The 13,800-nt window shown below is 46.4% G+C and overlaps 1 protein-coding gene across 2 annotated transcripts; it reads right to left on the bottom strand.

The window, feature by feature from the left end:
• Positions 1-716: 716 nt before the first annotated feature.
• On the bottom strand, positions 717-12,601 carry LOC113140180 (atlastin-2). 2 transcript variants are annotated; one of them, XM_026323947.1, is made up of 14 exons: positions 12,516-12,601; positions 8,415-8,701; positions 7,402-7,536; positions 7,158-7,262; positions 6,997-7,047; positions 6,131-6,187; positions 5,755-5,847; positions 5,546-5,684; positions 4,517-4,644; positions 4,348-4,404; positions 3,631-3,702; positions 3,121-3,552; positions 2,880-2,894; positions 717-2,548 (listed from the first exon to the last, which is right to left on the bottom strand). In XM_026323947.1, the coding sequence occupies exons 1-14, from the start codon at positions 12,574-12,576 to the stop codon at positions 2,438-2,440; spliced, it is 1,743 nt and encodes a 580-aa protein (XP_026179732.1). In that variant the 5' UTR covers positions 12,577-12,601; the 3' UTR covers positions 717-2,437. The 2 variants fall into 2 exon arrangements, with proteins under 2 accessions (XP_026179732.1, XP_026179733.1); XM_026323948.1 differs by lacking the exon at positions 2,880-2,894.
• Between the last annotated feature and the right edge of the window lie 1,199 nt (positions 12,602-13,800).

The following is a 13,800-nucleotide window of genomic DNA, read 5'->3' as shown; positions in this document are numbered from 1 at the left end:
AAGGAAGCAAAAGTCCGTCTGTGCTCAGTCGTCTCGTCAGACGTCACCTGGGAAGACCAAGAAACTACAAAACCCAGGAGATGCACATGTTTAAACCTGCAGCAGATGACATCATCTCCACAGCGACAAGCTAAAGTTAACACATGAACACTCAACAACACTGGTGTCTGCTGGGAAACCCGGTACTGCCAAGAAAATAAAACTGATTCTGAAAGAGTCTCTACGGAACTGAAAGATAAGCAGCTTCTAGTGGTGAGACTGCAGAATGCAACCACCTGAGCACCTGTGAGAGGGAAGGTACGGTGGCGGTTACCTTAAAAACAGGATTCCCAGCATAGAGCCAGAGTTTGGTTTGTCCCTTCTGAGCTGCTGTAGAAACGTGGTGGTGCTGCAACACAGCTGCCTCTGAAACCAGACCTGATCCACCAGACCTGATCCACCAGACCTGATCCCTGTGTGGCTTTAAAAGGCTCAATCTCAGACTAAGACAATGCAGCAGTCGGTGTTTCCTGGTGACTGATCACAACATATTTTAAAGACCATATTCCATATATGACACACTGAACCTTTAAATAAGAAAGAAGGAGATCGCTCTGTGTTGCAGGAGTTTGGTTTAATATTGTATTGAAAAATAAATTAACGAAAATAACTAAAATGCAACAGAAGGAAAAAAAAAAAAAAAAAAAAAAAAAAATCAAATCAAATCAAAACCTCCAGATTAAAAACATTCTTTGCCAGCAGGGGGTGGAGTCGCAGTGCTCGTGTCAGATTAAATTTACAAATATATATATAAAAGGAATTTATTACACATATCCACAAACCACAAAAGCATTCCTTTACATCCAGTGAGCTGAACCTGGTCTAACAGCTGCTCTTCCAGCTACAAAAAGGTCTAGAAAATTTATATTTATATATGTATATATTTCATACACATGCCTGTGTGTGGATGAGGCTGTAAAAAACTGAACTGTACAAAAAGAAAAAGCACAGAGTGGTGATGTGGTCATGGATGGAATGAGGATTAAAACATGATTCAGGAAAAAAAGACAGCAACAAACTCTTAACCTTTGACCCCTCAGCCGTGGTCAGAGCTGAACCTTTCATCCAGTCACAGGTTTTGGCTTTAAAGAAAACACTGATGTCGTCCTAAAGTGTTTGCATTGTGTGGGTGAAAACTACCAGACTCGATCTTTAGCGTTTTCCTAAACGGCTTCTCGGTGCCTTAAAAACAGGAAGTGAGTTGTTGAGGTTTCAGTCGAGCTAAATAAATATGACCTACAGGTCGCAGCTGAACCGAACAACAGCTTCATTCTCTACATCGGAGATCACTGATTATCTGCTTACACAGGGAAATGTTTAGGATATCAGGTTCCACACTATAATCTAAGGAGCTCAGCTTTGTTTTGAGGGGATCAGAACTGGAGGCACGGTGGAAGGAGGAGCGCTGCAGAAATGGTTCCTAAAACACCAGCTCCTGCACCGACCCCAGCCCTGAACTCCTCAGAAACAGAACATGTTCCCCCAAAAGGCTGAGCATAAAAGAAAAGAGCTAAAAACAGTTTGGAATCAAACTGACTGGTCTAAAATAATTGTTCCTGTGTCTGTCGGTGCACTGAGCTGCAGACCAGCAGGCAGCAGCTTCTTAAAGAGATTTTCACTGTTCTACTTCCCCAGAGTGAGACCCACACGTGGCCTCTAGTACTGGAACAGTCACTGCAGGAGCTTTGTCCGAGAACCAAACACGTGTAACCACTAACTGTAACTGTTTACTCAAACACACACGACAACAGTGTGTTCTTAATGTTTGTTAAAGGTGTTTAGAGAGAGGATGGGATTGTTTAAGCTGCAGCCTAAAATCTTTTAGCAGATCTGTTAAGGCTCCTGTTCCTACAGCTTCAGTTTTGAAACACCAGCCACTGCGGCGTGAGGTGGGCTGCAGTCGTCCTCCTGCAGGACTGTTCAAACCTAAAAGGAACATGTGAGTTTGTGACTCTGGGGAAGAAGCAGCTCAGGGCTGCTGCAGCTTCCTGCCTGCGGCTCGGCCCGAGCATCTGGGAGTAAAGCTGTAAACTTTGGTCGTGACGCCGCCCAGCGACAGAAACCTGATAGAGACGACAGGAGGGAAACCATGTGGTCATGCTCTGCATTCATACATTCACATAAACGGGAATCACTGACGTCGCGTTAACAGGTGAACACATACCTGGATGACTGTGATAGAATAGTGGTCCCTCCCACCAATAAATAAACCCACACACAGACAAAAACAGACGTCCAGGGATACAGCGAGTCCTTAAACCTACAGCCGGCCCAGCGAGGAGCCGCCTCTTCAGTCAGAAGACAAACAGGCTGCACATCTCAAACCGTCCTCAAAACGCCGTTTCAAAACCGAGCAGAGGGGGAGTGAGGGGGCGAAGAAGGACCGAGGAGGCCGCAGCTAGTTTTTCTTCTTCACGTTGTTGTTCGAGGCGAGCCGGGGACGCGGGGCTGGGATCAGGCTCCCCAACGGGACTCGACTCCGAGCCACCTCGAAGAGTTTGGAGAAAATCTGCAGGAAGAGAGAACGAGTCCTTCAGCACAGAGCAGAGGAGTCAAGGCTCCTGGAAATTATTAACAAGACTGACAAGACCTGCCTCTTCAATCAATCAATAAAATCACCAGGCAGATAAAGTTGTTTTACACTTTCCACGGACTCTGAACCACATTATTTGTTGTCCAAACTGAATGAAACATCTAAACCTTGAGCTTTGTTAAAATGTATGTTCCATCTTGTGTTTGTACTCGGTTCTGCTCTTTGACTCATTTCATTAATTCAGTCCGATCAGTTCTCACTGAAGCTTTAACTTCTGAGTAGACCTGTGCAGGTGCTCAGTGCTCACCTTTCGTGGAGTCCTCTGAAAGCACCGAGAGAGAGAAGAAAGAGGAAGCGTTAGAGGAAAAGGAAGAGGAAGGTTGTGACACTAACACAGTTCGAGTCAATGAAACCAAATGAAGCGGGTCAGGATGAAGCTTCACTAATCACTGGCCTCTTCGTAGCCGAGGCCACGATCGTGACGATGATTTCAGCTTCAGAAACTAATGACAGATGGAGCCAGACCAGAAAACTGAAGCCGTCCTCACCTGTTCCCAGAGGGTTTCGGCCACCTGGTCGATGACTCCCCCGACCTCTCGAAACTCTCCAGAATATTTGACGTAAGCCCAGATGCAGAGCGCCGTCAGAGCCACGCCCATCACCAGGTTACAGAGCGTGGCCACAGAGCTGATGCCCACGAAGCCGGTGACCAGCGACACCACGTACATGACGAACATGAGGGCGAAGAGCGTGGCGGGAGTCCGTGCCGCGTAGAAGATGTTTTTGCCGTCGTTGTGCTTGCAGAAGTTGGCGTAGGCCTCGTCGAGCTCCGCCTCCAGCTGCTCCTGGTAGCGGCGGCAGAAATCCTCACCACCCATCTTCTTAACGGAGCGGAAGTGTCGCACCGACGCCTGCCGCAGCTCCACGTGACGGCGCTCCAGCTCCGAGGGGGAAATGTAGGGTTTGTCTCCACCGCAGATCTGAGGCCAGGACACAGGAGGTTAACGAGAAACATAATGGAACAAAAGGTGCACATGTGACCCCCAGAGAACAGTTACCTGCTCCATGGTTTTGTTGTACACGTCTTTGGCTCCTGCTACAGCTGCGAGGTTATTGGCTTCAGCCGTTGCCTAGGTAACAAAAACACAAAGTCCCATTCAGATTCACGTCAGCAGTGATTGTGTGTTTCCCTGTGGGTGACGTTAATCCTGACCGCAGCACGTTTTACACTCCGAGTATTAGAACCACCAACACCAGCACCAAGACCAGGACTGGTAAAACCAGAACTCAGACAGTACAGTCCAATAGCCCTGGGCTTCAGTAACCATCCTTTGACTTAAAGCCTCCATTAAGCACCACTAACAGTACACAGACCCCAGCCCACATGGACTAAATGTGACATCCAATCACAGACTACGTCCTGTACCCCACAACAAGGGGTCTGTTGGTACGTTTGACAAGAGACCAAAACCATGTTGAAGCTTCCAGTTTACTCTCAATATACTTTGACCAGGTGTTTAACAAGAATGCAAAGGGTTAAATTACTGAGGAGCATCTGAAAAGATCAACAAAGGCTGTTTACTTGAACTGAGAGCTGACGTTCCTAACAGGAGTGGACTGTACACAGGAAGTACTACACTCAATAAAACACGTACTAAGACCTGAATATTTCAATCTACATTCCACAAGAAACCTGCTGTAGTTGATCTGCAGCATCACACTGTCCGAGCGCAGCTGCTTTAAGTGTCCAGCAGGTGGAGCTGAACTCAACTGACCTGCAGCATCGACTTGGGGTGTGGAAGCTCCTCTCCCTGGTAGATCTTCATGTAGGCCTGAAAACACATGTACATACACTGAGCAGAGAAGTTCCTTTAACCATCAAACTGATTTGGTTCATGAGAAGAACATTCACAACATCTGAGCAAAGGAAAAACCTAAACGGACTTTGAAGTAGTGCAGCAGGTCCCTGCAGGTGATCTTCACTCCACCGATCTCTTTTTCCACCAGGTTTTCTGGAGACAGCAGCGTTGGGATGAGCGTCACCAGCTCCTTCTTGAAGTCCTCGTCGATGTCTGAGATGCAGAAGAAAAATGAGTAATAAAACATTGTGGACCACCAGCAGAGCTCTGAACTACGACAGAATCTGGGGCTGTAAGAAAAAAAAAAATCCTGTCTCTGTGAGTTGGTCAAACATTAATTCTCAACAGAAACAGATGGATTTTGTTAAAATCTGCACTGCACTGTGATGGAAGTCCACCTACAGGTAGTGTCCCCTCCTGGAGGGGACAGAAGAAATCTTGTACTAGTCTTCTAGGATGTGTGTCTCCATCTTTGCCTGTTTCTCCATGGTAACAGTTAAGAAACGACTCCCACAGTCCTGGGGGAGGTGTAAATCTGAGGCTCCATTGTGACTCCAACTTATATGATTCAACCTGCTTTTCCTGAGCTGTAACAACCCCCACACCACGACCAGGCCGGGCCTCGTTGGAAAAGATCTGCAGGCTGCTGCAGCAGACGCGCCTCGACTCAAGGTGTCAAACACAAACCAGCTGTCGCCTGATCTTCACAAACCCATTTACTGGTTAGTGCGGTACAAAGGAGCACTAAGGAGCACTACGCCCACCCCGACCCGTTTCCTACTGAAGCCCAGAGGACGGTTGACAGGACGGCAATGACTTTGACCGTATCGATCTCTGCGTTAGATGATTACAGGGTTAGTTGATGGCTCAGGCTTTAGTTTAGTTAGTGACTGGTGTGATAATTAATGGACTCATTTAATGTGTGTTTTCAACAATAAAACAAACCTCTACGTTTAATTTACGATGCTACATTTAGGTAGAAATGTTGGATCAATGTTTACAGCCCTGTTTAAAAATGATTTGTGCTCCCATTGTTTTTCTCTGCACCCATCATGTTTTATTGCTGTGGAAGTGCTGCTGACACGAAGGTCCCTGTGGCCTGCTGGTTGATTACCTCTGAGCCGGCCGTCGAACTGGGGGTTGGTGGCCACCTTGAGGCCAGGGTGTGGCAGCAGGAAGCATCTGATGTTGGAGAAGCAGGAGTGGATGTGTTTCCTGACGTTCTGCAGCTCCTCATGTTGGTTCTGCTTCACCTGGACAGATGTAAATGTGTTAACACCAGAGAAAAACTCCTCAGCTGCTCCAGGGTCCAGAGAAATTCACCTGCAGCCGTTTCTCCAGGAAGCTTTGTCCTCCCTCCAGCCCATACGGATGCTCGTAGGGGTAACTCCAGTCTCTGATCAGGAACATCAGTGTCTGAAAAGAGAAAGGCATTTAAATTATTGATAATCGATTAAAGGTCATTCGAGGCTGCTTGTGTTGGCTCCAGCAGCTGAGACTGGTCGGCACTTTCACTGGTGCTGTCAGTCTCTGGACTCACTAAGACACAGGCTCACCTGCTGCCGTCTTAAAGGAACACAAAGATAAACAATGCCATATTTAAATAGATTCCAGTTTTTTAACAAGCTCACACACGCTGTTTAGTTTCTTCAACGCTGCAACAGAATCTTTTGAGGACACCATGGTCATCAGATCTTACCTGAAAAGGTTTCTTGTAGACTTCCTCCATGGCCAGTCGCCCATACTCCGTGAAGAGCTGAGAGGAAACAAATCACGGTTTCAGTAAACATGTACCGTCTGGACGCTGTTTGCTGCCGCTGCAAGAAATAAGATTCACCTTTGTTTGGAAGCAAAAGGAAACAGCTGCTCTGACAGTTTGTGGCCATGATGATACTTTATCATACTTAGTCTTTCAAAAATATTAAGTTAATTACAAAAGTTTTACTTAAAACTAACGTTAAGAACCAGATGGGCTTCATCAAACTGCGGGGAGGAGGGAAAAACATCATCTAAACTGTTCGAGTGTGAAGTCCAAAAGAACATCAGCCCATGGCCTCACTGTCTGACCCACGATCTCTGAAGCAGTTCGGACCAAAGATGGAAGATCTGTCAGTTTCTGCCTCATATGGCCGCCTGATGGGTTTAATCCCGACACAGACACGTCAGAAAACATCACTCGTCTTCTACACAGGGAAACAGCTGCTCTGTCGCGCTCAAAGCAGAGGCATCATTTTCAGGACTGGAAGCAAAACTTTCTGCCGACCTAACGAGAACATGGAGCGACATGAACCTCAGTGGAGGAGAAAGAAAGCAGAGCACGTACACACCCCCAGAACTACAGCCCAGAGACAGCCAACTGTTGTCTCTGTATGTGTGAACGCTGCGTAGGAAGAATAAGGATCTCTAGACTCTCCTTCCTTACATTTCTGGGGACTACAGATTTAGCTTCGTTTTGTTATTGTGTGACCAGATCAGCTTATTTCATTTGGACAGACCATATTTGAGTCCAAAAGGTGCCCATAAGCTGTTGAGTAGTAAGTAGGCGCCCTGCAGGCTGATGCTGACCTGGAGGTGCTGGAGATCATCTTCTTGGACGTTCTGGGACAGGTTGTACACCTGAAACACGACAAACCAAATCCTGAACCCATCTGTCACACCGAGACCTTCATCACTTCAAATCTCCAAACACAGAACCTGAATCCTGAGAGACCTGAGTTCAAACAGACCTGGACAGAGCTGGTCATGGTGCTCAGGGCGAACAGCGTGGCACAGTCTTTGATGGTTGACTGGCTGTCAAACGCCCCCTGGGTGTCAATTAGTAGAACTGCAACCTACAAGAACACAATCATTTCATTTCCACAGGGCCCACGACAACCATCATCTCCAACACACATTTCACTGCCCTTGAAGGAAAGAAACGCTTTATAAAGCAGGAATTAAACTGTTCATTGCCCCAGTCTGGGAACTGACCTTGCAGCCATCTGGTTTCTCCACCACAAACACCTCGCTCCAGGCCAGGATGCCCGTGGTCTCCCTCTCACAACCCCCCCTCCATTTGAAGCCGGTCAGAGGCTCGTTCTCGCTGCCGATCCATGAAATGGTTGACTGGGAAAGACAAGATGAGAGCTTACACCACCGCTCCTGTTTAATACATTTCACACTATTTTCAGACCATTTATTGATTAAAAAAAAGAACAGGTAATAAAAGCTGCTAGTTGCTGCCCTAAATGGATTCTCTCTCTCTCTCTCTCATACAAATGAAGCCAATGGCTGCCTGAAAGGGAGGAGATAACATCAACACTGATCATCAGATCGTGATATGTAGGGATGGGAATGGATCAAATCCTCAGGAACTGTCCTGTGGCTCAGGCTGAATCCACACGTTTATACTTCTGCCTTTGTGAGGACATTCAAAACAACAACAACAAAAAAAAAATATGTAAGGATCAGGCAAAACATACAAACACACACCTCCTTAGTGTGGAATAAGCAGCTCTGGAAGCCCAGCTACAGAGCCAGCACAGCTCCAGCCTAAAGTCGTCTGTACAGCACCTCCAAGTGATTATCCAAACATTAGTCAGTGAAAACATGAAATGAATGTGGGGAAGGCTGCAGTCTCCTCACTGCTGCACTCAGATCTGCTGTAGTCGTCTTCAGCGCCACAAAGCTTCAGTTTAAGTCACATGCTTCATGTTTGTCATGACGGAAACCCAACCCATTGTTCCACAGCAGGTACTGACCATCACTGTCCACAGATCCATCTCAGGCACAACTAATTAAAAAGCTGTTTAAAAACAGCAAGTTGACCTCAGGTTTGGTCGAACTACTTGCTGATTTTTAAAAAATGACAGATGTTTCCTGAGTCTCAGCAGCTTTCTTATGCAGAAACAGATGCACATTAAAAATATGCAAACACCTTTTATTTTTACATGAAGTCAGGCAGCTGTCCAGCCTCTGTGGAGACCTGCTCACTATTTCCTCACCTGCTGGTACATGTAGCGCAGCATGAAGTCCAGCAGGAAGGACTTGCCCTTACGAAAAGCTCCGGCCACAGAGACGACGACCACGTGGAGGTCCTGCAGCTCCTCTCGTAGCAGCAGCCTTTCCAGCACCTCCTCCTGCAGCGAGAAGGAGTGCTCGTCCTCATCCGCCACCACGATCTGCACCGGCCTGGCCATGCTCACCTCCTCGTCCTCTTCCTCCTCCAGCAGGTCGTCTTCATCCTCCTCACGCCTCATCTCTGACGAGTCTGGTTTAAACCTGTGGCCACCTGAGTGGGAGAGGTCAAAGGTTAAAGTCTAATACACAAACTGGCCAGAAGGCTCAGAACAAAATCTCTCCACAGCTGTAAGAGGGAGGTTCACAGTCCTACCTCACACTGGATGAATGCAACAGCGACAAGCTAATACAATTCACTATAACACTTGTGGTGCTTTGGATTCTCTGCAGAGCTGCTCCAGCAGCAGCTCAGCTCGTCCACTCCTCCACAGCTGGACCAGCAGCTGTTCAGTTGAACAAGTAGAAAAGTCAAGCAGACGTTCATGTGGCAAACGCCTCCACTCTAACATTAGAACGCATCAAGTGACAACAACTGGTCATCTCAGTGTGGTGCACCAGAGGTTTTCTTCCCATTAGTGCTGCATCTGGACCGTGGAGTCCATATCACAGCTGCCATTCAACGATGATCAGCTGTACGTGCATATTTAGCCACATGTCTCCTGTATTTACTCTGTGCACTCGACTGTTTGTGAAACATGAAAAACTGAAAAACTCCCTCCTGGGATAGTACAAGCCACATCAGCTGATCACCTGTCAAAAACCAAACATCAGACCATCTAGACCCCCCCCCCCCCCCCCCCAACAGGAGCTTATTGTTAAACCTCCAAGAATATCCATCCAGACAATAGTCTCAGCTCTGCTTTTGATCAACATGGAGACAATGTTAACAGCTTTAAAAATAAATAAATAAATAAAAAATCACTTTTATACTGAACCAGTTGTCATGACAACAGAAACAATGTCGTCACTGCTACCAGGAGTGTGTGATCAGCTGAAGTGAGTCGGTGGAGACAGGGCGTCATGATGGATCAGTTCAGTGCAAACGTTTCCCAGAATTAACCAGAGTCCGTTTACACCGATGCATCTGTGTGATCGTCTTTCTTACAGACCGTAGACTGAACGGCTGAGCTTTCCCACAGCGATCAATAAACACTGATCGGAAGTTAAAGCTGCATAAAAGATCACTGCTACTGTGGGGTGGTGTGACTGACTGGTTACCAGTAAGCAGTCAGTCAGTCAGTCTTAACCCGCGCGTGAGTGAAGCTTTCGCTCTCCTTGTACGGCAGCAGTCACACTTCACTGATGTGCAGCTCTGATTACACGACACCAGGATATTTCAGGACGACGTACTTCACTCTTTTTGGTGCTTTTGCTTTAATCTGACAGGCCAGAGTCCGGATTTGTCTCCTCTGGCACAGCCGGAAAAGACTCGTGTCAGTAATGCAGAGTCTTTAATGGCTGCAGAATAATGACATCACCACAAGACAGTTTCAGGGATTGAACCTGTGACCTTGTGGTTACAAGACACTCGCTCAGCATCGTCATGTGACTCATCAGCTGACCAAGCAGGCATAGCATCGTCATTCACGTCGAAGCTGAACACTGATCTCCTTCAAACACATCCTTACCAAAACCCAGTCATTACAAAATGATCTCATCATCCCAGGGAAGACGAACATTCAGGGTGAAGTAAAAACTGTTTGGGGGACCCCTGAGACACTGATGTGTGCTTGAACTGATGCCTTGCAAAGGTCGATGATCCGGTTAATTCCCTGTCCCCACATTCTGTGTGCAGCGCATGAGCTGCCTGAGGGGAACTACTTCTTCAGTGCAGTGAAGCTGAAACTACTAGTCCCTCAGCCTAAAATAGTCCATTTGTAAAACTGATTCAGTCGTTTCAGATATTTAGCAAGTAAAAACCTCAAACGGGATCTGGTTTAAGCTTCTCCAAGCAAAGTTCCTTACATTGCTACCTTACTGACACACCAGCAGAGAATAAGCATATTTCCTGCTTATCTAACAGATCAAGATGCCAAAATGAGTCCCACATCCTCATTTCAACCTCCCTCACAGCAGAGCTCCTCTCTGGCCATATCACCATCCACCATCAGACGCTGCATCATTTCACCCATCAGCAGAGCAGAGCAATCCGGTTTGGGTTTTGCTCAAATGTGTGTGTGTATGCTGCTTGCAGTCTGGAGCCCTGAGACACTTTAAAGTCTGGTCTGGCAGCATTCACAACAGCTAGCCATGCTCTGCCAGAACTGCTGACCTACATGGCCTGGGAATGTGCGTAGACCTCAGGAGATACCCACAAATAGGCTGCATATATAAGAACACATAACTGAGGATTAGCTCCCACAGCTTTTACTTTACAAGGCAAAGTGTCAATTTTCCTTAATTTTGTTGCAGTGACGTGAATGTTGGTGAGTTCAAGCTTTCAAGATCTGAACTTGGGTCAGAACAATTAGAAGTTTCAGACAATCACAGCTCTTCTCAATGAGGAAAACCCTGTCCCCTTGTCTAATGCATCGAATACGTCAAACTCCATTTAAAGAAATCTGATAGTTTAATGATCATGTGCATCTTAACGACAAGAACAATTCAAGCTTCAAGAACCTTTATGATTCAGCATACACAACAACAGACGTGTGTGCATTAACTTGTCAATATCGAATGACTGTTCTTCCTCTTTCTGCTGCACCAGTGAACAGTGTGAATAACTGGCGGCTTCAAAACCAGCACAGAATAAGAGGATAAGTGCACAAACACATCACATGACTACAGAGACCTTGGTTTTTGCCCCACTTTGGTCTGAGCACAGCCTGCAGTTCCCCCCCACTCACATCTACCTTTGACCCAGAGGAACTTTAAGAGTGGATCAGCACTTCTGGCCCAGACCCAGGGAAAAAATTTCACCACTGACTGTAATTCAGCTCGGACTGAGAGTCATGCTGACAAAGCACTGATAAACCAGCAAACTAGAGGTTTGATCATTAGCTAACTTGTAAACCAGCCTCACAGCAGGTGCCTGGCAGGAAGCTAACAGAGAAACTTAGCAAGAAACTCAGCAGGTCTGGGAAGATCACCAGCTTCTAGGATAACAACTAGTCAATGGAGGAAAAATGCGCCAAACTCAACTCAAAAATTGGCAGATTGAATGTTTACGGGCTTGGCAAAGGGGAAAAAACAAACAGATTCAGATAACAAATAATACACGTAAACACCCGAGGAGTATTTCCTTGACTCGGCAGACAGATCAGGTCCGGAGGGATTGTTGTTTGACAGTATCGATAACAAATTAAAACCGAGTCGCCCGCTTTTCACCACCTTAAGGTTGAATTGCCACCGTTATATTAATGCTAGAGTCAATGAGAAGCTGTGACAAATAATTCAGGGGTGAAACCGATGTAAGAAAATTATTGAACAGGAAATTTGAATTTGATAAACTGATCAACTTCCGCAGGGAATTCGGCCTTAGGTTGGTTTAGTATGAGGCTCAGTCCTTTGGTTTGGAGACCGGGTTACAGCCTCCGTTAGTCCAGGTGGACTGGTGTCCCGTTAAACCAGCCCGGTGTCCTCTGCAGGGTTAGTGGTGTTAACGCTAACGGCGGCTGGGGTTAGCTTAGCTGCAGCTCTCCGTTACCGGAGCCATTTAACGTTAACGGCCGTTACAAACACAATAATAAACAATTAGCGGGTCGTTAGCTGCCCCGCTAACAACAAACACACGTTCAGCCGCCGAACGTCTTCACAAAACGTCTCCCGCTCCCCGCACGGCGGGAATCACAGCCGGTATCTGCCGGTAAAGTGCCCGTTTCCCGCTCGGACTCCGCGGGACGCTCGGCTCCGCTGCGGGATGAGAGACGCCAGGATGCGGTTATTCGACGGAGCGCTGCCCGCAGTGTCAGCCCGTTTACCGTGTATAAAACCCGGGACGGCGGCCACGTCGCGTTCAGGAAGCCCCGGCCGCCGTCGGTCCCGTCGGGAACAGTCTCGGTGTCGGTAAATTTAAATGTCACTACCTGCAGTGAAGATGCTGTTTTTGTGATTCCGCTGCTCTAACCTGCTCCACTCCGCCGCCATCTTTCCTGACCTGCTGGTAGCGGCAGGACGCACTGACGTCACGCCGCACGGTCCTAAATACGGAGCCGAAGCCCCGCCCCCTGATTGCTAGCTAGCTCCCGCTAATGAAAGTAAAGCTGAGGTTTTAATTTATTATTATATCATAAGTCATTATTATTTATCTCTGTACTCAGTTTTACTGAACATATTATTGTGAAAACAGCTAAAATATGAGTTTGAATCACGAGTCAATAAAATGTTAATATAAAAATGACTGAATGAACAGTTTCTGAGTATATTTTACATATACATGGATAAACAACTGCTGTTGTACCAAAGGAAAAAAAAAACATTGCTGGGATTTGTAGCTGTGTTTGTAAATGAACAGTAACAATTTAGCTCAGAGTTCAATCTGGAAGTTAGAAGGTTGATAAGCTTTTCATATGTTTATAATTGTTTCATATCTATACATATATCTGTGCACATCCTAATATTAAGGCTTCACAGTCATCCTGCTCTACCTATAGACTGCATAGGGCATTCAGACAGTAATTACAAGTGGGGAAAACATTAACTGCAGCCTCTAACTTGTAAATCGGAGTCAGATTTTGTGACCTTCTGCCACTAATGAAACCTTCCACCTTCCGGCACCATCATATCAAAATAAAATACAATATTAACTCCAATACAATCGATTTGAAATCAGCTTCGATCAACTTTTTAAACCCAGAGAAGCAGATGTGTCACTGTGGAAAAAAGCTGCAGGTTTGAACCTTGACCTGGTTTCCTCTGAGCTGCGTTGGCTTCAGTTGGTTTGACCAGATCGTCTGTTTCACACCTGGATGTTCTTGTGGTTCTTGAGTCTCATCAGATAAGAGGCCAGTCACAATGGCTCTGTGCTGTGTGTTGAGTCAGACTGTATCTGTAACTGAATCACACTGTGAAGCCTTTAACTGTCATTTACTTCCACACGCATTTTTAAAGAAATCTTGTCTCAGGTGTGGCTGTGATTGGCTAATAGCATCTAATCACAAGCTGCGTCCTACTTTCTCAATTCAAATAAACGTCAGTTTGCAGTGTGACCCAGCTGAACATGTCTGCTCTGTATAAGCTGTCAGATGCTGTGAAGTGGCTCCAGCATCCTCACAGAGGACTCAGATCTGAAATCATTAAGTCTCTGAATTATTTATGAAAACACTCAACCAGCTGCAGAGCCTTGGACGATCAGTGATGAAAAGTTAGAGC

Source organism: Mastacembelus armatus, unplaced genomic scaffold (assembly GCF_900324485.2).
Source record: "Mastacembelus armatus unplaced genomic scaffold, fMasArm1.2, whole genome shotgun sequence".
In the NCBI taxonomy this organism is placed as follows: Eukaryota; Metazoa; Chordata; class Actinopteri; order Synbranchiformes; family Mastacembelidae; genus Mastacembelus; species Mastacembelus armatus.
Note: the sequence above shows the minus strand (reverse complement) of the source record. Positions and strands in the feature narration are given on the sequence as shown.

Coding starts and splice junctions, on each gene's coding strand:
- LOC113140180 (XM_026323947.1), bottom strand. CDS start 12,576: ATGGCGGCGGAGTGGAGCAGGTTAGAGCAGCGGAATCACAAAAACAGC. Junction 5,685..5,754: donor TCCTGGAGAAACGGCTGCAG/GTGAATTTCTCT, acceptor ACATCTGTCCAG/GTGAAGCAGAACCAACATGA. Junction 4,645..5,545: donor GTTCGACGGCCGGCTCAGAG/GTAATCAACCAG, acceptor TCTGCATCTCAG/ACATCGACGAGGACTTCAAG.